This window comes from Caloenas nicobarica, chromosome 2, assembly GCF_036013445.1.
Source record: "Caloenas nicobarica isolate bCalNic1 chromosome 2, bCalNic1.hap1, whole genome shotgun sequence".
NCBI classification, from domain to species: Eukaryota; Metazoa; Chordata; class Aves; order Columbiformes; family Columbidae; genus Caloenas; species Caloenas nicobarica.
The window spans coordinates 110553843-110580401 of record NC_088246.1 but is presented as its reverse complement, the minus strand read 5'-3'; the positions used below and the strand labels follow the sequence as shown (position 1 = coordinate 110580401).

General features: G+C 38.4%; 1 protein-coding gene across 1 annotated transcript in view; it reads right to left on the bottom strand.

Moving 5' to 3' along the window:
* The window catches only part of PIEZO2 (piezo type mechanosensitive ion channel component 2), a 309138-nt gene that overhangs the window by 85719 nt on the left and 196860 nt on the right, over positions 1 to 26559 (bottom strand). The window contains exons 8-14 of the mRNA XM_065628394.1: positions 20004 to 20172; positions 13584 to 13715; positions 10459 to 10597; positions 9935 to 10074; positions 7670 to 7906; positions 2347 to 2470; positions 408 to 682 (exon numbers count right to left, since the gene is read on the bottom strand). Of these exons, the coding sequence (XP_065484466.1) occupies positions 408 to 682; positions 2347 to 2470; positions 7670 to 7906; positions 9935 to 10074; positions 10459 to 10597; positions 13584 to 13715; positions 20004 to 20172 (1216 nt within the window). The remainder of the gene's footprint in view (positions 1 to 407; positions 683 to 2346; positions 2471 to 7669; positions 7907 to 9934; positions 10075 to 10458; positions 10598 to 13583; positions 13716 to 20003; positions 20173 to 26559) is intronic.

The window sequence follows — 26559 nt, the reverse complement described above, 5'->3', positions numbered from 1 at the left end:
CACTCAGTGTCATCACCATTAGGTGATGAAAGTCCAGGAGGAGAGGGACTCCATGCACATTGAGGGGTAGAAGCTGTGTAGATCAAGTGCCACAAAAACCGGTTGCTATTTAGGACATGCACAGGCCCAGAATTTTCCCACACAGGTTTCATAGCTTGCAGCGATGTGAGGTGGAGTCCCAAAACAGAGGTGTATACTGTATGCATCTAATTTATTTGCACTTTGCCTGTCACAATAAGCAAAAGTCAAAGGAGAATTAGTCTTAACCCCTTCAAATGATCTTATTATGTTGCACATAACTAAAGAACAAACACATTTTATGAATTCAGTTTGGAGCTACTTTATTACCAAGCTAAATGTATGAACCATTGTATTCAAGGACAAAATTTATTTAACACAGTTCTCACCTGATAGAGGGCCACACAGAAGAGGAACAGTACCATATAGATGATTTTGTACATGACAATTCTGCCCTCAAAGCTGACAAAGAAGAACATGCCCCCACAGACGTAAATCCAGTACTTGATGAACATAGCCATCACCAGCTTCCCCAGGACTTTCATAATATCCTGTTCATCCTCATCATCCTCTTCCTCCTCCTCCTCCTCCTTCTCTTTCTCTTTCTCTTTCTCCTTCTCCTCCTCCTGTTCTTCTGCCACTTCTCCCTCTTGCAACTCCTCTTCTGCAAATACAGAGTTACATTTGGCCTCTGTCTGTTTTGGGGACTTTTAATAAGAATTTAAATGGGTGGAAAGTAAAACCTCTGCACATAACACAGAAACTTAAAACACAATATTCACAAGAGACTGTGTTTATGAATCATAGATGACTCCAGAGCAGGGGAAAGAGTTTTAACTTCATATGAGCTTCAACCTGCTCCTGGACCCATACAGTGCATAGCTATACATCCTTACCAGACACTCATCTTCACTTTGAAATGCAGGTAGCTGTAGAGGAAAATTAGAGCCTAAGGTTTGTATAATGGATAATAGTCAAAACACTTTCCATGGCAATACCTATACTCCCAGGCAAGAAACCTTTTAAACTTGAAAACACAGAAACCACCAGCACCACCAGAAACCTCTCATCTTGAGTTTACAGTTTAAACTCCCATCTTGAGTTTGAACCACTCATCTTGAGTTTCGTCCTTTAGAGAATATTGTGGCTACCTCCAAAAACCACAAGCAAGAGAAAACATTAACATAAAATCAAACAAGCTCAAAAAAATATAAATGCTGCACTAACACTGCTGTTTTTGAAAGAAACCACCACTTTTCCAGCTTCTTCTGCTGTGCCTGAGCCATTGCAGAAAAGACGAGCTGCTTTTGCCCTATGAAGAGGTCAGGATTCCCCAGTTATTAACCTTATGAGGCTTGTGGGGGGCAAGAAAAGTTTCTCCCCAATCGCAAGTACACATAAGCAAGTATCTAGCTAACAGGGCTTGTAAAACTCATCTCACGTAGCTGTCGTGCTTTTCTTCACATTGAGAACAACATTGAGACTTCATCACCGAAAGGCTAGCCCACTCCTTTTATCCCACTCATCATCCCCCTTCTCAGACTCTTTCCTTGCTCTTGCTTTGGCAAATCCTTGCAGTGTCCAGCTCTGAGATTGACCAGACATTTTACCGAGACAAATATTGTAATGACTCAAACAGGATGCTACATCACTGCTTCCCAGAATGGCTTTCTACCATTTCAGTGGATTTAAGTTTTTTTCAGATCAATATCCAGAGAGACAGAAAAAGGCAAGAAAAGTTTGAGGGAACATGTGCCCAGTAGAAAAAGAGAGAACAGGCCACTGAGCTGTTAGATGAGCTGAAACTGTAGCAGCAAACTTTTCTCTCAGGTATGCTTCTGATAGCATGAGCTCTTGCACTGAAAATACACATGCTTATTTTCCCATTGAAATTAATAGCTTAACTTCTGGTTTTATAGAAGTGTTTATGTGCAAACAGAGCTTCCAAGGAATTTAGCAAATGATTTTTCCTATGTAAACTCTTCTTCTCCTGTGGTTAAACTCCTACAGCAATTAATCTGCTGGTTTGAGTTTGAGACATGGAAGTAAACTGATTATTTGAAAGTTCCATGACATTTCTCAAATGAGTCATTTCAATTATCTTGTATTTTTTTTTCTAGTTCAACAGTAAAGAGAATTTGCATTTTATTTACATTTCTGAAGTTTGTAGCCGATTTATTTTTATACCACAAGAGATAGGTGCGCATAGCTTTTGTTATATCTTCCTTAGCTAGCACCAGGTATCTTGCTAATTGCTTTCAGCATTACAGAAATGCGGTAACTAGAAATTCTATCATGACTGAAGGACAAAATTGGACAGGGCTTTACCTTTTTCTTCATTTTCTTCATTTCCAACTTTGACCTCAGATAAAGTAGCTTCTTTTAGCCGAAGTGCTTTTTGTTCAGTGAGGTGTTGCCTAAGCAGTAGCCAGAAAGTAATTGTGAAAAGAATCTGCAAACAAAAATCAAAACAAAAACAACAGACTAATTGTACATCCTATATCCTGCTAATACAAACGTGTTTTCATATATTTTGCATGTCTTTGTTTTGTCTGTCCATCAGAAAATGGAAATGATGGGATCACAATGCATCTTTATTGAAGTCAAGTCATTTAGGAAACATCCTGCATTAAAAACAACTGTACTTCATTGGCACTTTTCCAATGAGTAATAACTTTTCACTCCACATCTTTTCTTAAAGGTATTTACCCATATGGTTCTATTCTCCCCCATTCTATTCAGTTTTAACTCCTGTCTTACAAGGATCTTCTCATTATATATGTCCATCTGTCTATTTTTGTTCATTTTTCCTTTTTTGCAGGGAAGAAGCACAGGCAGGTGAGCGTATTGTCATTGCTAGGGTTCGTTATATATCCTAAGTCTTTTGATTTAGGAGGTTTGATACTTCAGGTGCTTAAACGCAATTAATTTAAAAATAAAACATTTCTTTGCATGTCTTTGAGTTACAAAGGACACAGTCAACTAAATATCCCTTGCGCTTGGAGCAGTTACAAAATCTAGGTTGGCTCTTAAGTCTTTGAAGAGCTTTAAGAGATGTTAATTCCATAACAGAAGGACATCTTAAAAAAATAAATCTCTTTAATGAAGACTGCATTTCTGTGTTCTGCAAAAAGCTAAATTCAACAGCTTGCAATACTGAGAGATGGCCAAAATTCAGAAAAAAGCATGATGCCTGTTCATCACAGACTTGATTTTATGTCTACATTCTGCAAAATTTCCACTGAATTCAGTGATGCAGAACAAGGGTTATTTCACTACTTTATAAGCTAGAAGAAAATCTCAAATTGGAAACTTGTAAGAGCCAAGTATTTTGCATACAATAGAATGACAAGGCCTGTAGAACAGTGTAAAGAGCTCTCCTGTTTTTCATTTAATGCACAAGTACTTGGTGGGAGAGAGGTCCCAGGCTGGTGACAGCTGTTTTCACTGACTCGGTGCCTAACACTGAGCTGCAGCAGAAGATTGTCAGCCTGTGCAAGTTGTCACACCTTCTCCAGATTCCTCCTGGAGCTCTGGCTTTTGCAACACAGACAATTTTACATATTGTAAAACATGGATTTGTTCTGCCCTGATTAGCTCCATCTCCCTGCTGCATTTACACCTTGTTCTCTTTAGTATTTCCAGAGCCAGAGCTGGCTCTAATAAAAGTCTTGAAGGGTTGCAGACCAAAGAAATGTTCTTCATCCACCTTTTACAGTATCCATTTTATTTCCTTTTCAGACCAGGAAACACAAATATAACATGCAGAAAATTATGCAGAAAGAATTAGAGTACTTCGCTTTCTGTTCTCCTTTCTTTGCAGAACACAGTATCCAATCTTTATTTAAATTCAACCTGTATCCTAAGGCAGGTGTGTCAAACTCATTTTCACCAGGGGCCACATCAGACTCGTGGTTGCCTTCAAAGGGTCGAATGTAATTTTAGGACTGTATAAATGTAGAAGTAGTTAATAGTAGTATAGTACTATATGGTGAAAATGAGTTTGACACCCCTGTTCTAAGGGCTTTAAACTAGGAATAATGAGGAGGGACAGAGTTAACTAGCAGCCTTGAGGGGGAGTGAGGGACAGGCCTGACAGGTGCATCTAATCAACAAAACAGGGCTTACATGGGGTCACCTCAAGCATTTGTATGTAAACAAGGAAATGCTTTCAAGGCACCATTAAAGCGAAACCTTCCAGATACTTTCTGAGAAATCAGCATGCCAGGCACTGGCTGTACACTGCAGCATGGGGAATAAACACAAGGAATCAGAGACCTCTGTGCAGGACTATGATCTTGTCGGGGTCACAGAGACAGGTCACAGATGGCTTGCGTAGGGTGCAGTGGAGAGAGAGACACTCTTTAGGAAGCATGGGCCAAGCAGATGCAGAGGTGGAGTTGCGATTTGCATGAGAGCACAGCTGGCACGCATGGGTTCTGCCTGGGGAGGGATGATGAGCCAGGTAACCTGGGAGGAATATAGGCCCTGGCTGAGCACACAAAGACATGGTTAGAAAAGCCAAGGCCTGAAGTTGAGTCTGGTGAGGTATGTCAAGAGCAACAAGAAGAGCTTCTGTAAGTACATAAGCAGACAAAGGAAGGGGGAAATGTGGGCCCACTGCTGAGTGGGGCAAGGGCCCTGGTAACACAGGACATGGAAAAGGCTGAGGTACCAAATGCTTTCTTTGCCTCAGTCTTTGCTAGCAAGACGAGCCTTCAGGAATCCCAGGTCTGTGGGAAAAGTCTAAATCAAGGAAGACACACCCTTGCTAGAAGAGGATCAGGTCATGGAATACTTAAGCAAACTGAGCATACATAAGTCCATAGGTCCTGACAAGAAGTACTTACGAGTGCTGAGGGAGCTGGCTGATGTCATTGTAGAAGCTACTGTCAATAATCTTCGATTGATTGTGGTGACTGGGAGAAGTGCTGGAAGACTGGAGGAAAGCAAACGTCACTCCTACCTTCAAGCAGGGCAAGATGGAGGATACAGGATGGTCAACCTTACCTCAACCTCTGGGAAGGTGAGGGTGGTAGAACACTGGAACAGGTTGCCCAGAGAAGTTGTGGATGCCCCATCATTGGAAGTGTCCAAGGACAGTTTGGATGGGGTTTTGAGCAACCTGATCTAGTGAAAGATGTCCCTGCCTATGGCAGGAGGGTTGGACTGGATGATCTTTAAAGGTCCCTTCCAACATAAAACTATTCTATGATTCTAAATGTGATAGAGCAGCTAATCCTGGAAACCATTTCCAGGCACATGAAGGACAAGAGAATTATCAGGAATAGTCAACATGGATTCACCAAGGGGAAGTAATGTTTGACCAACTTGATAAACTTCTACAATGAAAGGACTTGGTAGATGAGGGGAAAGCATTGAATATTGTTTACCTAGACTTCAGTAAGGTTTTTGACGCTGTTTCCCATAAGATCCTCATAGGCAAGAAGTATGGGCTGGATGAGCAGACAGTGAGGTGGACTGAAAACTGGCTGAACAGCTGAGATCAGAGAGTGGTGATCAGTGGCATGAAGTCTAGTTGGAGGTCAGTGACCAGTGATGTACCACAGGGGCCAATACTGGATCTTGTCATGTTCAACATCTTATTTAATGATCTGGATAATGGGGCAGAGTGTACCCTCTCCAAGCTTGATGATGACATAAATCTGGGAGGAGTGGCTCTTACACTGGATGGCTCTGCTGCCATCCAGGGGGACCTCGACAGGCTAGAGAAATGGGCTGACAGCAACACCATGGAGTTCAACAAGGGGAAGTGCAAAGTCCTGCACCTGGAGATGAACAACCAGTTCATGCACCATGATATATTGGGGCCCAATCAGACGGAGAGTAGTTTGGCAGCAAAGGACTAGGGATCCTGGTGGACAGCAAGTAGAACATGAGCCAGCAATGTGACCTTTCAGCAAAGAAGGGTAATAGTATCCTGGGATGCATTAGGAGCAGCGTTGCCAGCGGGTTGAGGGAGGTGATCATTCCCCTCTACTTAGCACTGTTGAGGCCACGATTCAAGTGCTGTGTCTCAATCTGGCACTGCCATACAAGAAAGACGTGGATATACCTGCAAGAGTCCAGCTGAATGGCCACGGAAATGAAGGAACTTCAGCATCTCTCCTGTGAGGAAAGGCTGAGAGAGCTGGGACTGTTCAGCCTGGAGAAGAGAAGGCTCGGGGGGAATCTCATCCAATCTCTATAAATACCTGAAAGAAAATGGAGCCAGGCTCTTTTCAGTGGTGCCCAGTGACAGGACCAGAGGCGACGAGTGCGAACTGAAACACAGGAGGTTCCCTCTGGACATTAGGAAACACTTTATTACTGTGAGGGTGACTGAGCACTGGCACAGGTTGCCCAGGGAAGTTGTGAAGTCTCCATTCTTGGGGATATTCAAAAGCCATCTGGGTATGGTCCTGGGCAATCAGCTCTAATGTCTGTGCTTGAGTAGGGGAGTTGGATCAGGTGACCTCCAGAAGTCTCTTTCAACCTCAACCATTCTGTGATTCCATGAAATTTACAGAGTGCATTATATTCAGCCTAAAAAACCCACTAGACATCTTCTGTTAGTTTTATGGGTGTGGCCAAATCATCATATATACACAACAGTTTCCTTTCTTGACACTATCTAGTTTTAGATAAGGTATTTGATGATATAGCTAATAAGAAACAATGTCAAAGAGACTGGCGTATCCAGACAGTTAAAACTCCTTAGAGATTTATAAAGTCATTGAGAGAAGCTGTTCTTGAAGAACTCCTTGAGCTTTTAGCTCTCTTACTAAACTAGCCCTACCTGTAAGAGAGAAATAATACAGCACTCACTGATTTTCAGATGCATTAAAGTCCCAGAAATGGTCATCCAAAGGGCACTGCCAACAAGGAAAATCACTTGCAGAATCACCTTAAATGGTAATTAGGAGTCACAAGAGAAGTATTTCACTTAGCGCAAGGGGAGCATTGCCAACTAGATGCACTCTCTGACATGCCCCTCTTGGGTGCTCTAGGAAACAATTTCCTATCCATGCTCATTCCCTTCCCTAGAAGCAAATCTGCCAAACAAAATGCATTTTGTAGTGCTTTCAAGATATCAAAGAAAAAATCTATCATACACTGAGCTCAACAAACTCTCTTGTTTCTGACCTGAAATGGATTCCAACTCATGCTGTTTCAGGTGTAAGGATAAAGAATTGAAGCTCAGCCACAGCTATGTACTGCTGCCTGTGCCAAATCACAAGGGGATGAGTATCACTGGTAATTGCAGTGATACCACAGTTCCGGTTGCCATCATATTCAGAGACAGACCTGGCATCCCATGGATATTAATCTAACAACTCAAATCACATCTAGTTTTGCACCTGGTTTATAAAACCAAACAAGTGAGCAATTTCCATCCTCTAAGAATTTTCTGAAGAATTATCATGAAAATCTACAAAGATGTCTGAAACATTTGTTTTGTTATTAGCTTAAAAAGCAAGAAGCAACTTTCTAAATACCATTTTTAATGACATACTGTAGATCTGCTACTGAATATGGCTATACTGAGTACTGAGGATTCACTCTTAAAGAAATGCCAAGAGATCCACACTTTTAATCACAATGTATTTTGTGGTTTAAGAAATAAATCTCAGCTGTTTGTAACACATACCTTTGATGCCAACTCCCCAGGTTCCTTTCTTTCTAAAAAACCGGGTACTTGAGGAAGCTCATCATTCTTGAGCCCAATACTCCATATATACTGCAACGTTAGCAGTAAATTTCCATAGAAAACCATGAATGGTGAACTGATCATGGCGTATTTCCTTCGGTCCCGAATCATCCACAATGTGCAGGACCAGATCAGTAACACAAAAGTCAACCAGCTGTGATACGTGATACTCCATGCCTTGTGGAAGGAGGAAAAAGGAAAAAATGTTCACAGGTACCTTCAGGAACAACAATGATGCACATTGCTACTTAACTTATGCTTCTCTACTTTGTGCATTTTCATCGTCAAGAGACTCTGACCCATATTAATCAGCTACTGGGCCAGCTACAATGAACCCCTTGGAGAACATGCCGAAAGTGGATTCTTAAGTCCACGGCTGAGGGCAAACCCTGTGTTATGCATTAGTTGCACCTTGGTAAGGTTTGCAAGCAGACTCATTGCTTCCCATTACATTAAACTAAATGAGATGGAAAATACAGACTAACCGTCGCACACACCAATTCTTCTTGCAAAACTAGCAGGAAAGAATTCAGAGTAGGAATAGCAAAACATATTCAATAGCTACTACATTCAAAGCCTTTGACAGACTTACAAAATCACACTAACTCCATACTTTTCTGGCTTTTGTGGAATCAATTTTAAATGGAAAGATATAGTATGCACACACCCAACCTGAAGAACATTTAGTCTACACTAACCATGTTAGATTACGTGAAATACTCACAAGTCTAGAATATTTTCTATAGCTTGCAGAAATCAGTTACTGAAAGCTGCTCTACTAAATGTTTGGGGAAAAAGCACTGAGGTTTTAAGTGGTTTTTATTAACATTGGGTTATTGATTCAGGACTAAATTAATCTATATATATGCTGATATAACTGTGGAATAATTGACAATAAAACATTTTAGATTCCTTTTTAATTTCAATGGAAAAGTATGAAAGATTAAGAATATTTCGGTTTAGCTCAGCCCCTTTGGCAATGATGTATTTTAAGGGTATGTGAAAAACACTAATATACTACTTCTCTGTCCCCATATAAGAAAATAACTTACACTGAGCTATCTTTGGCAATGGTTCAAGTGGAACTTGCATCAAATCACACCATAAAAAAATGTGGGTCATATAAAACAGGGATTTGTCACTAAGAAAAACGCTAGTAGTGTCCCAATATTAAACTGCGAGAAAGCTATCCAAATATATCTTCTCCTTTGATATTCAGAGATATGATCCTAGCAATGAATTAAAGAGAAAATACAGATCGTATGAAGCATGTGAGTTTAAAAAATAGGAAAAAGAAGCATTGTGTCAATAGGAAAACAACTACTTGCTAATGTCTCAGAATCCATTAAGCCAGATCCAAATCCTGCACAAGGAGTCTGCTTTATTTAGTTGAGAAACTTTTCCTGTTAAAGAACAGTAAATAAAGTTTGAACCTTTATGCAAACAAGAAGCAGCCAAGCTAATTTGTTTTACCATTTTTAATGCAAAATCGGGCCAAGAAGCTTTATGGTTAATTTCATCAAAGTTGAAACCTTTCCAAAACAGTAAAACCAAAGCTTGCATTGGGAATATAGAGAGACATGTAATCATTACGCTGAAAACTTGCTACAGAGCAGCTCAAGGTATTTGCATCGAGTGGGCTTAAAAGCAAGCAACAACATGAGAGAGAAATAAGGGCAGTAAGTAAAACAAAAGCAAAATCTTGCTTGGCATGAAGTTGTATTTTCCTTGAGACTTTTCTATGTCAATATAGGAAATCAAGATTTACAGATCTTTTCTTAGACAGTATTTCAACCCGAAACAGGAACTATATGTTTCAAATTTACTGTATCATTATGAAATGCTTGTAGGCAAATACCTGAGTGGAACAAAAGCATGGTAAGCCAGCTTATCCAGAAGCTTTGGAATCAACAGAAAACGGAGCCACAGTGGTTTTCTAGCATTGAACAAACAAAACCTGCGGCTCCCTGTCCAGGAAATGTGATGCTTTATCCAGAACCCCACACATTGCCCTATTTATAGGTCTATAACAGGCATTAATAACCTAAAATGGACCCAAAATTATGCAGACACCATACTGATATTTTGTAACCCAGATGCAAACACTTACTGCAAACCAACTGATGAGATTATTTTCAGGAAAACATTGAGAAGCCACATTTATTTGTAAAATTAACAGCATTTTTTGTTGTTGCCAGTACTTACCATCATAGCTATCAGAGCACAAATGTAACTTTGTTTCATGATAAATTGGAACACGGAAACCAGGGCATGTAATTTAACATTTTCTTTCTCCTCCTGAGCAACTTCCTCTTCCTCCTCCTCCTCTTCCTCCTCTTCCTTTTCTAAGTAGAAAAAGAAATTCTTACTTGCAATTCATACTGGTCTAAAAGTAGTATATACACTCTCTCCTGGAATTATTTAACTTGTAATCATTCTGATGGCTACTTCTACAGCAATCAGCAAGCTCAAGATGGGAGCCAAAGAAAAATTACATTTGAGCACAGCAAACAACACAAAACCCATACTCACTGTGTTGGTTGGCAAGATATTTTGGATAGTATATGCCTACAGCCCCTTTTACAAAATTGCTATGTGGTCAGCCATAGCAATGGAATTATTTCACTTCAACAGACCAAAGATCTTACCAAAATTAAAATAAAATGAACGGAGACAGAGAATACGAAGAAATATGGAACTTAAAGGGCAATTCCCAGGCAATTCACTACCTGACATGTCGTCCGATGGCTCCCATTTGTACTGGGGTGTTGAGTACATGTCTGCTTTGGCCGGACCGTTCTCCAATGGCAGTGTGGGGTGGATGGTGTGATAGTCAGCAGGATTCCCGTTCACGGTCACCAGCAGCACCTGGCATGACAAAGGAGGGGGCACTGCATTTAGGGTGGCTCTTAGGAGAATGAGACTCCTACTTCTGTGTTTTGCTAGCGCTGGATTGTGAGTGTTAAAGGAGCTTAACAAGCAACTGCAGTTACTTCCTTCCAAAGAAATTAATATATTGCAGTCACGTTCCATGCAAAAGTAGCACATAACAGCTTCCAAAAATTGTTGTTAGCTTTTTATGCAACATCAATAGAATTACAAGTTAGTTTCAGTGAAGTTCTATAGCAAACAGCAAAATGCTGCTGCACCTTTTAATTTCTACAAATAATCTTCCTTTAAAAATTTTTAAATTACAAGTTTTTTGTGGGTTTGTTTTTGGTTTGTGGTTTTTGTTGTTGCTTCTCTTCTTTTTTTTTTTTTTAATTCCCAGAATGTCATATTGTATCACGTAACACTTCAATTTACTCACAAGCAGTCTAAAAAGGAATAAAAGTGTGGACTCACAAGCAAAAACAATACAGTTACTGCAGTCAACTGAGCCTAGTAAATTACTATTTGCATGCTCTTGGCCTCTCCTACCTATGAAATTAAATGGAAAGGAGAAACATTGTAAAGGTAGACCAATTTAACACATCCATAACTGGGGAAGGCTAAAGCTGACCACATGGCTCAGTGCAGCAAGAGTAACTCAGTGAGCCCATCTTCAGGAATCCTGCCTTTTCCCAGATTAAACAGGCTTTTTACAACCGAGCTAGAAAAATATCATTACATCTCCTGCATTAAAGTTAAAGCTGTAACCAAAAATTCATCCTCCTTCTTAGGCAAACTAATAGGTTAACATTTTCAGACTTTCACACCTCATTATTTTTCAGTAGTTATAAAAATAATTGTTATAAATTACTTTCAATTTTAAATTATTACTGGTGAGTAATAATACAAATAAAATAAAAATTATTATTTGCTGCCATTAATAAAATCAGTTGTGGTAATTATTGATGCCACATTTATGCCACTTGGTAGTACTAATTCAACACTCCTTCATTGTTTCATTTTTGTGAAATAAATTTCAGCCCTTGTGCTTGTTTGGATTAGGGCTCTAACAACCATAATCATAAGTATCTCTCATATTGGCAGAAATTCACATGCAATGGGCTACTGATGGTAGTACATGCTGAAGAGTGACTTCTGCTTAGCCTGTGAAGAGTATTTTGCCTGTTGAAACTATGCACAGGCACATATGGCCTGTTTCAGAATAATATCTGAGTTACTTTCTGTTATATTCAGCAGCTACACCAAGCACAGGCTGTGGAGCACATATAGATTTGGTTATAGCTCCTCTCAAAGTTAATCTTCATCTCCATTCTTCTATGTATGTTGAACAGAGGTGATGTTTCTGCTTTCAGAGCCTGGTAGGGTGTATAGCAGTCAAGGTAAATGGATCATTTGCTGTCTGTTCAAACAAAGACTTGGATTTTCTGCAATCTGTAAATTGAACTCATATGTGTTGTCAGTCATGCTTTAAGGGCCTCAGCATTTCAGCACGAATGAAAGAAAATAATACAGCAAAGAAGTCAAGTTTAAAGATGGCTTGCATTAGAAAGCACATTTTGATATCTTACTTAAACCCAATGAAATAGCAAAGATCATTTGCTGGTTGGTACTACTACAAGCAGTTTAATTTCAAATGATCAATTTCAGGGCTAATCAGTGGTTTCTCAGTGCAATTATTAAGGAAGAAAAAGACAATTATATTTAGGATAATCCAGGTCATAGGGTAAATGGCAGGCTAACCAAAATAAAGTAGTCTAAAAAAATGCCATCTAAGATTTTATCTCTACATATCAGTGTAATCACATTAAGAAGAATTACAAAATTACAAAGACTAGTAGTATACTAACATCCGATGGCTTGTATTCATCTTGGGTCATTGACAGAAGCTGCAAAAAGCAATGCAAGGACAAATTATTAAAGAAGCAAGGCTCAAGCATTAATAAGTCTAACTTTTTGAATACATGCATGCATATTTGCTGACTTTTGCAGATTTGCACTAAGAAATTCAGGAAGAATTCTTAAAAAGTCAGCAGACTTGTACACTGTGCTCCACGAAATGACATTTAGTGTGCCACAGCATTGACATAACTTTACTGTATGTCCCTGTGAATTTTAAACCAAAACTGAGAATGTTGCATGGAAATTTTAGATACCGGTCAAAGAATTAATCAGTATGGTATTATACTGATTAACTGCTTTCTAATGTCTTTCTAATGATCCAATGCTTAAAAACTAAGTTTTTAAATGATCATTAGAATTACTGTAATTATAAAAATACTTCAAATGAAATGTTTATTCTAATACAAAATGTGATACTTCATTCATTTGCCAGCCCATTTAACAATTACTATTATCATGGCAGAGTTCTTGGTGCTTGAGCATATGTGGCTCAACAGAGTGTTTGTAAATCCCAAGTTTTACTGCAAGTTCAGAAATTTTTCACTGCAGCTGGTGAGGACAGATGGTAGAAAGCTGGACCTTTCCTAGAGCTTTTACACCCACTGCCTTAACTGCCCCACTATAGATATCCAACAAGGGCACCAGTATCTTTGGAGGAAGATAAGCCAGCAGTCCCACCTTACCAATGACAGTGTTAATTAGTAGTTACAAGTCAGATCAGATGTCTACATCAGGATTTAGCTTCCTGACAGACTGCCTAGCTGTTTTGCACAAAGATAACAGCCTCATGCCAAAAGCCTGGCCCTGAACCTCTTAAATGCAGAAGCTGAAAGCATAGAGCATGCTCTTCTTTTACTTCCTTACTCTGGCTCTTGTTTTATTAATTTTTACAAAATATATTCCTACTTTGCCTTACAGCCTTGATATTATATCTGATTTATATAATCACATGTGAAGATCTTACTTACAACCTATATAATGCTGCTTCTCTTAATTTCAAAGTAACTGTGATAAAATGACTGATTGAAACACATTTAATACAGAGACTCTTCCCGCTCCTTACTTTTCTCTCATCGGTTGTATAGTGGCTTGCATACCACAGACTTCGTCTTCTTTCAGCTGTCATTGGAATTGGGCTGCAGGCTATTTCTTTGTCATCTTCCCTGCTAACAGATTTCTCTTCTTCAGGCGTCTGCTAAACAATATAAATGACAAGACTAGTTACAGCTCTCTAAATAACAGTCTTACCAGAGGAATCTAAATTTTCCCCTAACTGAAGCTCCCTCTCCAAACTAGGTATTTGAAACATCTTTTAGTGTCTAATGCAGTCAATCTATGGATAGATGACTCTTACTGAGATGACATTTTCAGAAATGATGAGAGAGCTTTTCTTTAACTGCTAGTTTGCCAATGCCAAGATGCTTCCTGATAGTTACAAGACTCCAGAATTACACAGACCTCCACATCCACATCTCACCTTACCTGCCTTGCCTACCTCAATACCATAAGCTAGTATACAGATGCTTAATTTTCAAGGCAGTGTATTGAACAAAAATTCACTCTTCTCATCTGCCTATACATGTGAAAAGCCAATTCTGCTTCAGTAAACAACTGAAGAACTGAAAAGATCAAAACCTTTTGAGCATATGTATCTATCATTAAAGGCTACCCTAACTCACCCATCCATGCCTCAGTACCTAAGAGAGTAGTCAGTGCTGGTCATCCCTCTAGGCTCATCTAGTCTTGCTTCTGACTCAAGCCCTAAAAATACCTCTGCGTGCTCATGCTCATATGTAGGACAAGATGACTGGACAAAAACCAATATGGACTTACCAATGGTAATCTGATTGCTTTTTATGCCAAAACTGGTTCAGTGGATGAAACGAGAGCTATGGATGTCAGCTATCATGATTTTAGCAAGGTGTTTGACACAGTGTCCCACAACATCTTTGCCAACAAGCTGGTAAGATATGGACTTGGCAGATGGACCACAAGATGGGTGGAGAACTGGCTAGACTGTCTTGCTCAAAGTGGGGTAATGGCTCAAAGGCAAAATGGTGGTCAGTCATGAGTGGAGTTCCTCAGGGACTGACAGTAGGTCTGGTACTATTTGGTATCTTCAAAACTATCTGGATGGAATGCACCCACACGAAGGTTGTGGATGACACTGAATTGGAGGTGAGGTAGGTGAGCCACAAGGAAAAGCCACCATACAGAGACAGACCAGAGATGGGCCAACAAAAAATGCACAAGGTTTACAAAGACCAATATAAAGTCTTGCATCTGGAATAATCCCACATAACAGTAAAGGCTGTGGACAGATCATATGGGGAGCAGCTCTGTGGAACAGGCCCAGGGGGTCCTGGTGCACAGCAAGCTGGACATGAGCCAGCAGCGAACTCCAAGTGAGAGCATTGCCAGCAGACCAAGGGATGTGATTATTTCCCTGCACCTGGTAAGTGTCAGGCCATACCTGCAATTCAATTCTGTCATTCTCCAGTTCAAGAGAGACATAGAAAATCTGGAGACGGTCCACCAGAAAATTACCAAGATGATTAGAGGGCTAAAGAAGCTGAAGGATGCAGGAATTGGGGGTTTTTTCAGCCTTCTAATACCTAAATTTTAGTTTTAGAGAAGACAGAAGTATTCTTCTCACGGCAAGGCCTGGTTATAGGACAAGAGGCTAAGGGCATAATTTGCTTCAGGAAAATGCCTTCTGGATATAAAAAAAAGTTACTTCACCATGAGAACAATTAATCACGGGCATTGGCTGCCTTTGCTGGAAACATCCAAGACTTGGCCCTGTACAACCTAATCTGAGGCCCTGCTCTCACAAGAAGTTGGATCAGATGGTCTCCAGAGGTCCCTTCCAACCTGTACTGTTCTGCGACTCTGTGTGTATGATCCACATGCTCTATTTCTTCATCTGTGACAGGAACTATTGCCACTCAATGGTAGAGGACTGCTAATGCACTGGTCTTAACTCTGTCTTATTTCCATGGCCCAGCAGGGATATGGGGCCTCTCAAATACACCAAACGTGGATGTTACTATAGCACAGTGATGAGCAGGAAACCTGGGTATGTGGACAACCATGCTAGGTGACAGCTTCTCTTCAGGCTCCTCCAGACATCTTCTGGCACTGTCCCTCCTTCTCCTGCAATCTTGAACTTCCCAACTGAGCTGTCACAAAGCAGCAAAACCTTACTATTTGTCCTCTCTGCTTCCTTAGTTTTTTGGTTTCTCCTCTCCTCCCAACACTTCAAAGACCAAAGCCATAGAACTTACCAAAGCTCAACAAACTTTGAATTAACAAATTCAAAGAACTACCAAAACTCTATTTCCCCTCATCACAACCTCCACTGATATTGGTTGTTTAGAGTATTGAGCAAAATCCTCATTTGTACAGCTCTAAGGTCTTGCTTCCTAAAACCACCCCTACTCAGCAAAGTACACAAGTGCTTGTGGAACCTGGAGCACAGTCTTACTGACTTCAGTAGGACTTAAGCAGAGGTTCAGGAACTTTCCTAAGCTATAGCCAAAATATAGATTTGCACACCAGCTTTAGCAGCATTATTCTGAATTTACCCTGTTATTAACCACAAAACAACTGGTCAAGTCAACTAATTGTCATATTTTATTTCAAGCTAGATGGTCTGTTTATAAGGAACTAAGATTTTTCTCTTTCCTGTTTTGTCCTTTCTACTTAGCAGATACTTGTATTTCTGATTCAGATGAAGTCTTACTAATTATAGAATCATAGAATAGTTTGGGTTGGAAGGGAAACATTTTGTTTTGTTGCAAACAAAAGCAGACTTTTGGTTTGCAACAGAAATATCCATCTGCCCTGGTACTTGCTGTTTTACCTAAACTCTATCTGCTGCCAACAAAGACATACCTCATAGCATAAAGGCTAGTTTTTGTTTGAACTTGTGGTGTTTCAAAGACAGGGTCCCAAATTGGGCTTTTAACAAGAACTAGATTGAGGTAAGTGTTCTCATTGCTTATGCAAGATCAGCTGATGCAATAGAATAAGAATAAATCTGGATGCTGGGCAGAGATGGTTTTGAAACTCTCTCCATTCCAATCCTAAAAGTAAGGTCCTATTTTTTAAATCTTGACTTAGATAAACAACGGTTATTAATTTAGTTTTACTTCTCAGAGGGAATGGTAGCACATTTGACACACAATTGTGTATTTATATTTGATTGTAAAAGGGCATTCCTAGCCAAAGTGTAAGAAGAAATAAACTGACTCTGTGCTTAAAATACTTGTCACTGCCATTTGAATCTAACATTAATGTGGACCATAAAGAACTGTTTATCAACAGTATTTAGTTTGGCACCAGGGTGACCAAAAGAATACCAAAAGACTTAAGGTGTAGACAATGACCATAGGGAAAGTTGGGAAATCTTGTTTTCTCTTTCTCAGAAGAGGAAAAGAAGTCAGAAAACACAGTACTGTTCATATGACTACGACATGTGAAAGCCCTTTGACTTCTCTAATTCTTTCAGTTCTTCCACTATCTGTGGAATTCTCAAATGCCTCTTCATTCAAAGAACTCTAATAATTCTATAAGTGGGCTCTACATTAAAGTGCTCTAACTTTGTTGACTTCTGTAATGTTCCTTACCACTCACTGGACAGAATGAATGGGTCCTATTCATGTATTCAGTGCTAGTAGTTACAACTATGAGCTGAAATCTCCAGAGGCAGATTGCTGCTTCTTATTTGCAGAGGTAGAATTTCACAAGAGTTGAAGTTAGAACAAATCAGGATCCAAAATAGAGGGAATAAGAAAAGTAAAACTTCCACTGACCACCAAGGGAGTTTTGCATGACTAAGATCCATGCAGAATCCCACAGAGATCATACACTGAAATCTCATACCTGTTTTACTGTGACAGACTGTGGCGCACATACAAAAAACTTCACCCTGAAACTCAAGATTTGAAGTGGGCACTGTTCTTCCAAAATTGTTCATCAGCTGCAGTATTCAGCAACAGTCTCCAGAGCATCTGTTTCAGAGACAACTCCTACTGCAATCCAGCAGGAATTTTGTCCACAGGAGGAACCCAAGATGCAATTCATACAAGAATGAAAAAACACCAGGTCTACATGTTTTATCCAGTTTTTAGAATCTACTTAATATTATATTTAGCTTCTGTGCATATTTTTAGACAGAATAAATACTTCCTTATGCATAATCTATCATATATATCTTGTTCAAAGCAGGTTTTGTCCAAGAGATTCTTTTGAATAGGATTTCTAAGATGAGCCACTTCTTACTGTACATGACAACTGCGTGCAAAGAACAACTGCTTTACACCAAACAGCACATAACATATTGTCTTTCCCGTCCATCCAGCTATGGGTAGGTTAGTGGTGTCATCCTAAATACAGTGTAGATTTGAAATCACTGGGAAGAGCAAAGGCAAGTAATATACTTAGCTCCATAATTAATCAAATGCACCACAAATTCACCAGTCAAAAAAACATTTCAGTGACGTGTGGAATACAATTATTTCTGGATTTAAATAATTGAGAAGGGAGTCTGCCAGGAGAAAGCTAGTAGGAGAAAGATTAACTACTGATTTATAGCACAACTAAAGGAAAAACAAAATGCATATAGAAAAAAAGGCCATATGGAGAAAGTGTGTAAAATACGGTAAATTTTGTGAATCTCAGCATCTCTTCTTAATGACAAATACTTGCATTACTACATCCTGTGCATCAAAAATAAGCATTAATGCACAGGCATAATTTTCTTACAATGTTCTTTTTTTTACATGTCCATTTATCTTTGGAGAGAAGCATAAGTCCCCTGGTATCCCAAGTTCCCATGAGCATGCCAAGACTTTGTATTGCCTCTCATATAGCCATGGGTTTGAGAGACACCAGCTTTTCTTAAATTAATATCATTTAATATTTACTCATGCTCTAGCTCAATTGCTTAGAAAGCATCTCTAACTTGACTTGTTTCCAGTTCTCAGAGACTGATTTTAGTGTCTTATGGGAATATCCATCTCAGATAACACAAGTAGCTTGAAAGAAAGAAGGGCAGGAAAGTCCCCTATAGTTCCTCTCTAGTCCCTGGAGGAACCTGAAGGATTCACTCTATCCTGAGACAGGCTCATTTCTCCCTGCTGAAAAAGCGGAGTAAATAACTTAGACACATTACCAAACTTTAAGACTGTAAAAGCTGGTTGAAAAGAACCAATGTACTGGAAATCACTTCCCAGAGATGCTGAGATCACACAGCTCCCACTAACTGCATTTCACATGTGGTTACTCCTCCATGAGTAGTTCTCATGATTTCACTACGTAGTCTGTGAGATCTGAAGTTTTAGTTACAGCCCCAATGGTAAAATCATATCTGGAAATCTCAGTTTTCACTTAAGGAAAGAAAAAAAGCAAGTTTCCAGCTGCTGCAGCTGTAGAAAAAAAAAATTATAGGAAAAAAACCTTTGAAGAACCCAATGCCAGAGGGCAGTGGATCACAATCATTTAAAACCTTGTGACTTTAGAAAAGCCAGTCTTAAGATTTCTGGAAACTTAAGACACAATTTTTTAATAACTCAAGCTGACAGTTCTGGCATCATTCATCTTTTATTATGAAGCCCAATATATGTAAACCCCAAATATCAGACATCTCAATCCACAGGCGATATTTTGTCTGGCTTTTTAAATGTCAAACTGTTACATTACCCATTATATGAAGAAACATCCTTAAAATAAGTAACTCTTCAATGTTTTTACTTGCTGCTACAAACTCCACTAATTTACAGCTCAGTCATGAGTATTTTCATTGTGGTTTACAGCATTGCTAAACCTGAGCTCTAAAACTCATGTCAAGCCTCAGAGGATTAGGAGATTAAAATAAATAATGTTTAGGATCATCCTCTTTATACTTCCAGTTTCTAAGCTTTTAAGATACTTCTGGGTTCTTATATTCCTTTTATTCCTCTGAAACTGGAAGAAATAAAAATTTACTTTTTGTCTCCTTTTTCTCTTGCTCCTAAATGAAAGCTGGGATTTTCACTCAGGCGCACAGACTCAAAAGGAAAGGTTTTAAGAAAACTTTATCTATGATAAAATTGCAAATCTCTCTCATCTCACAGTACCCTGTGCCAGCCTGTATCCTACTTCAGTCCTGCTAGACAAGCCCTGGGTGTTTACCTTCTATTCGGTAGCACCTACACTACTTCTTAACGACATTGGCTTTCCAGATCGGAGTAAGCATTAATGCTCTGCCATTGCACTCCTTACAGAAACAGTCCCGCTGACTTTAAGAAGAAAGTATCCATGCATCTGCTGCAAGATCAGACTCTGGAAGACACTTACCAAAAAGACCAAATTCATGGTACCAACCCCTACACTCGCTGCCTAATTCCCTTAACTTTCTTGAATGTTTGCACCTCTCTTAACAAGTATCTGCATTGGCCAGTCTCACTGTCATGAGGGCTGAAAAAGAGAAGGGAGTTACCCTTACAACAGGCTCTTGTAGCCAGAGGCGGATGAGAGTTGCGAGGGTGTAGTACATCACCAGCAGTAAGATTGGATTAGCATGGTGATACCAATGTAACTCTTGATTTTTGATGATCATCCAAGTGCTTGAGCAGTTTGTCTGAGTAAGAGAAGTGACACCGAACAACCTGTGGATAAAAAAACCCACAAGAGTTAGAGAATAAACAAAAAATCTTACAACGTTTAAATTTTTTTCAGTAATTTCTTCTTACCTATAATAACAATTGCTCTGTTCAAAAATATTATTTGCCATCTTATCTAAACTGCATGTGAATATTTTTATTCCACAATATTTAGTGAAAAGGAAAGTTTTTTGCACTTGGTTTTCAACATAAAAAATGGGAGTATAATATTATTACATCTGCCACGTTCAATGTGAAAACTTTAAATGACCTGTGCCCTGTAGGCTCAGAGCTACAGAAAAAGTGAAGAGAAAATCTGGCTGCAAGACTATTTGGCAAATCACAGCAACATGACTTTTCAGAGTGATTTAGTAAACTGACATACAACACCATTCCATTCACTCTGCCAGAACAGAACTGTAAAGTACATCTCCTCAGCACATTGAACAGCTTACTGATTAAAAAAAAAAAAAAAAGCCCAGACTATTAATAAATTGCTATTAATTATGCAAATACTTATAAACATAGAGAGCTCCACTGAATTCATAGCTGTTGTGTACAGAAAAAGAAAACATTCAGAGAGGCAATTGTTCTGTATGATCAAATCACTGAGGAAAAAAAAAAGAAAAATTAATTCCATAATTAGTATTAATATCAATGGTACGAGAGATTTTACTAGTTCTGGAAAAACTGGGATCTCACACTATTTCTATCACATAAGAAAGTTATGTTGGAAATAACACTTAGGAATTAAAAAAAATTCCCAACATTTTAATATTAAGATGAGATGTTAAATGCTTTGCAGATGCATTAGATGCCGAAACAAAACTAGTAGGAAGTCAAAATTAATCCAGTTCTTTCAGTGTAAAATATTTTGCAGAGCTCTAAAGCTAATGCATAGAGCTACCAGCAGCATATGTTAGTATTCATTATAAACAATTTTGTTTTATTGACAAAGGTTTTTCTTCCAAAATGTGCATAAAGTTTTCTAGTCCTAAAAAAAAATCAACCAAAACCAAAACCAAAAACAAACAAACAAACACCAGATTTAATTCTAAGAGAAAATTAAGGAGAACTCTTCCATGATAGAACAAAAAATCCCAAACTATTGTTACTTTGAAAGAGTAAAACAAATACATTAAAATAAAAGTTTTTCTGTGAGGGATTTAATCATAAATAGTAAATGTCTAGAAGATTACTTCTTCCTTTACCTCGTAAGATTCAACATGAAAGGGTGAATGAATACAAAGAATGATATTCAACAGAGATGTACGGCTTGAAATCTGCCCTTTGGATGCTATAAAGTGAAAAGAATATAAAAAAAGAGAGGTAATACCTGTTCATTCACTGGGGGTTTGTGGCATGGGTATAATACCATTAACTGCCAGAAGCAGAGCTCTATAGCATTTTATTACACAATTTATCAGCACTCACTTCTCATTCTGATTGTCAACACAAGCCAAAGGCTATAAAATTTAAGACTTCTCAGAGATTTTGGGTGGGTCCAAGGTTGGAAAAGAAAAAAAAAAAAAGACCCTGCATACAAAATAAATTGAAATAAATTGTAACTTCAAGGAGCAGACAGAGTCTGTGTTTGGAGTTGACCCAGATTCAAACTTCCGTAGCATCCAAGCACATTCAGGGCTGGTGTTACAGTTTGGCTCCATCTGACTGAAATTCACGCTGGATTGTGTTCTGTTCATATTTCTATCAGCATAGGGGAACATCTTGTTTTGTCCGCTTTCCTCTCTGCCAACTGACTTGTAATTTTTGCCTGTCAATGATCGGGGTTGTTGAGTTCCTGTTAGCTTTATCTTCTACCTCTATTTTACAACACATCCCTCCATCTTTTGTTCGTTTTAAGTTTTTCTCTGTAAGAACAGTACGAATCACCCTATTTCTGTTTCACAAATATATCAGAATCAGAGTGAAATCCAGTTCTTACTGAATTTAGAAGCCTTTCCATTGACAGCGAGTGATGAGTATTTCCTACAGAAATGAGGGAAAGATCAGTTCCTGAAGGTCCTTGGACCCTTCTTCCAAGCAGACATGATCTTCATATCACATATTCCATTCGTATAGTACCATTTATAACACAATATGACTATAAAGTCTCAAAAACTTGTGTTATACTTTCAACTCCACGGACAAAAATATTCCAGATAATCCTACCAGTTCAGAAATTTTATTGTGTTTCAGTTAAATCCTCTTTCTCTTAGTTTCATTTGCTTGCTTCAAATTATCCATACATTTTACTACTGGACTTAATTCTGCTCCCTTCTGATCCTGCATTCACCGCGTATACATAAATTACAACGCACCTCTTCCCTCTTAGTCGCCACCTGACCAGCAATGTATTTATTTAACCCATTTCACTCCGTCTCATAAAACATTTCACTGTGTCTCATAAATCATTAACTTAGAGGAACTGCTCATTATTTCTGAGCTCCCCTTGGTTTTTGAGACTGTTAGTCACAAAGGCACTCAACACAACATTCCCCGTCTATGAAATTCAAAATAGACTGATGTCTTCGGAATGCTCGTTCTGTCTGTTCTGGCCTCCAATCAGGCTACGAGTTGCTACTCATTCAATATTTATGCTTCATCATTATCTTCAGTGAGAACTGCTGGTGTGGAACATTTTTCAGAGACACAGAGTCATCTTCTCGTACTCAAACCTTTTAAATACATAGGAATGACTGCCATAAAAATGTATAAGCGTTTACAGTAAGCAACATATATTAGGGCATTATTCAGTTGTGCATACTTCATTCCACAAAGATGTCTTTACATTCAGTATTGATCACAATCAGCTATATTTGTGCCCAACTCTGATCGTAGAGTGACTTTGTCTTAAGATGACCTACATGTGTTAATATACCATCAATAAAGTCAGAATGAGTTCTAAGTGAGGGAAGCCAGATGCCATGCAAAACACGCATATGCATGTCTGGGTACAGAAGACAAATGCAACAAATAACTAGCGACCATTCACTAATAGAAATATTTTGCTCTTCAAAAGACTGCATGTAATGTCAAAAACAACTGGAGGTTTGCAAGATGTAATAGATGAATCTTTTTATTCTTGCAAAGAAGTAAAAATTGTGGGTTTCAAAGTCCTCACCAGTACTCTGAAAAATGCATTTTATTAAAAAAAGTATTTAAGTGTAGTAATAATCATTTGGAAAATTTTAGAAATTATAAGGGGCCAAGAGGAACTAGAATGTCTGCCTGAGGAATGCTCTGACATAACACAGTGAAAACCAGTTCTTAAAGATGATATCTTTTTGTTCAGTTCCTATGCTATAAGCTTGTTTTCCCAGCAAAGTTTCCTACTGAAATCTGTGAATCATCCTTCCAGCAGATGCACTTTGATCTTCTGTTACTCCCTGACAAAGCTGTAAGCTGTGACCATAAAAAAATAAAACAAAACAAACTTTTCATATCAGTCTAGCTTTAAAAATCAGAAAAGCAATTTCAATTTTAATTGAAAACAGAAAAATAAATTCCTTTTGCACCCACAGCTATTTGACCTAAAGAGCTGCTGAAATACCATGTTTCATTACTGCACTATGTACATTGCTAGAATTTCTCCAGCATGCATTACTTATTACACTAATTAGAGTGTAAGAATGGTGTTAGTAATAATTCATGCTATCAAATATGAAAAAAAATGGTTACATAAAGCAAAAAAACCCCCATATATCTCATATACAGAATTATCAAACACAGTAATTATGGACCTGTTAGGTCTGTGAATTTTGCCTCCAGTAAAATGGATCTGGAATATTTTTCTTTGTAAAAATGTAATCTATTTGTCAGTTCAGATCCTGCATGTACTGGTGTTTTAGGAGTTGATTTCAGATCAGGATTTGCCTCATAATTTCCAAGGCCAAGAAGGGAAGTAATAATTCTGACTTCCTGCACAATGTAGGACACACAATAATTCTTGTATTGAACAAATAACTTGTGGTTGAATCACATTTTGGAGTTTAGAAAGGCATCCAATTTTGATTTCAAATGATAGCAAATCTTCTGCCTTATGATTTTCTACTGCATTCAGTTTCTATAATAGCTAGTGTCTAAATGAGATTTCCAGTTGCTGCATCTTCCTACAATTCCGTGTACTACTTGACATACTACTTGCAAATACACGACAGAGTAGGAGTCATTTTTCTGTATCTGCTCTGAGCTTCACAATTTATAGCAATCTCATCCAATGATCCAGAACAAGCATCTATAGCCCACCTCTGTCACACCCCTTTTCACAGCCTAGGGGTCACACGTGAACACCACTAAAAACATCAGTGTAAAAACCCATATTTACATGTTTAGCCAAATACATTTGGCTTTCTTTTGACAGTTTAACGTCACTTAGGAAATGGGTAAAAGCTGTTTTATTGCTACAGTATTAGATCTGTAATTTCCAAACTGGTCAGTGCAAAATCTTGATGCACTAATACACAAAGCCAAGGGAAAAAAATTCAAGGGCAATTAAGCTTTTTTTTTTTTTCCTTTTCTCCTAAGGAATACCTGTGACCTTGTCTTCCTAAGGAACTGTTTCCTCTCTCTTGTCTTCCCAGCATCGAGTGAGCAAGCTGGCCAGTTCCAATAAACATCAGCAGAGGAGCATGAGATATAATACAAATGGCACTGTATTCCTGCAAGCTACCTGAAAATGTTTGATTGGTAAGAGAAGGAGATGGAGATGGAGATAGAAAAGACTCACACTATATGACCGGATATGGAGGCAGAGGGAGAAATCCTGAACTCCTGACTACCAATGTTCCCCACACCTATTTGGAGATTTAGAAAATTCAATTTGAATAGAAGTGAACTTAATATCTTATGGTTTTTCTTTTACTTCAACTTGTCTGAAAGAGCTTGGAGTGAGACTGTACTGAAATTCTGAGTTTGAGAGCTGTTTCATTTGTTTAAGGATGTGGAACAAAAATTATATAAATAGTGTCCATTTAGTGACAGAAGCAATTATCTTGCATACAGCACTTATGAATATGCATCAAAATACATTAATATAACAAAAACATTCCCATTTTCTGCAGAAAGCGTCCAAGGTAATAACTTACAATGTTTTACAGACTCAATTCTGACTCACTAAGCGGAAGCAAAAGACATACAACAGCTTTTCTCATGAGTCCGACCAAACTCCTGACAATGTGCAAACCACACATAAAAAATTCACTCAGTGCCTTCCATCAAAGAGGACATGAAGTCATTCACAGCAGCAGGAAAATGTCTGTTATCATGTCCTATTGATTATATTTCCTCTGAAGAGTCTGAGAGGGCAGTGGATTCTCAGTCTCAATTTGTTCAAGCTCAGTAGATAGTTACAAGTGCTCATGACTTTGCATGCTGCTTTGTTTTATTCTTATATATTCTAGCCAGCTATCAATGTATGGTGACTGAAATCGTCTGGTGTGCTTAACTGGCAAACATATAAAAGCTTAAAACTGCACGCAGATTTGTCAAACATTTTCCTGAACACCACTTCCTACAAATCATTCTGGTCAGAGGTATAAGGCTACGTTAATAAAATAACTGGTTGCATTTATATCATGACATAGCTTTAAATGGTCTTCATATGTAACAAATAAAGAAAAGAAACAGAACTTCAGATACTCTAAGAAATAGTAAAATACTGAAGATAGGAAAGAAGGGAAGCAAAAGTTCTCCTGATACACTCAATTTTCTGGTTTATATTCTTAAACATTCTTTTTCAAGGTGACAGGGCCAAAAACCAGAGTGAAACCAGCTAGGTGGTGGTAAAGCGAAGAAATCTGCACAGCTATTCCATGTAATGCTACATCGTTTATTAGAAGCCAGAAGCTACTGTTTCCGTAGGATGTAAAGGCAGGATGTTTGAAACCCCAGACCAAATGTGGTTGCACCATTTTTTATCAAGGGAAGCAATAACAATGTGCACCTTTATTGAGAATTATGTATTTGGTTTAATTAGATAGAAATTATCTCCATAACAGGAGGAATCATCCAGACATTTTAGGCATGAGTATAATGTGTGTTGTAGTGCTTATTTCTTTTTAAAGACAACCATGCCAATTTCTTTAAGGTTACTGAATGCAGTTATAGAGGCTGGGGGGTGTTTAGGTGGCATTCATTTGGAAATTGCAGATCTAATATTGTAGCAGTGTTACACTACTGATTTTAGTGGGCAATTACAACACTGAGAATACTTATACTTTACGGTCTCACCTCCACAGCTGTTTTGACATAGGGCAACAGAAGGTACAGAGATCTGCCAGCATGGAAGAATAATCCTTTTGTTTAACTTTCTCACATGTAGCTCCTACTATATGTATACTGCATCATGAGTTATGTGTACTGCAATCTAAGATCTATATTGTACCATAATAT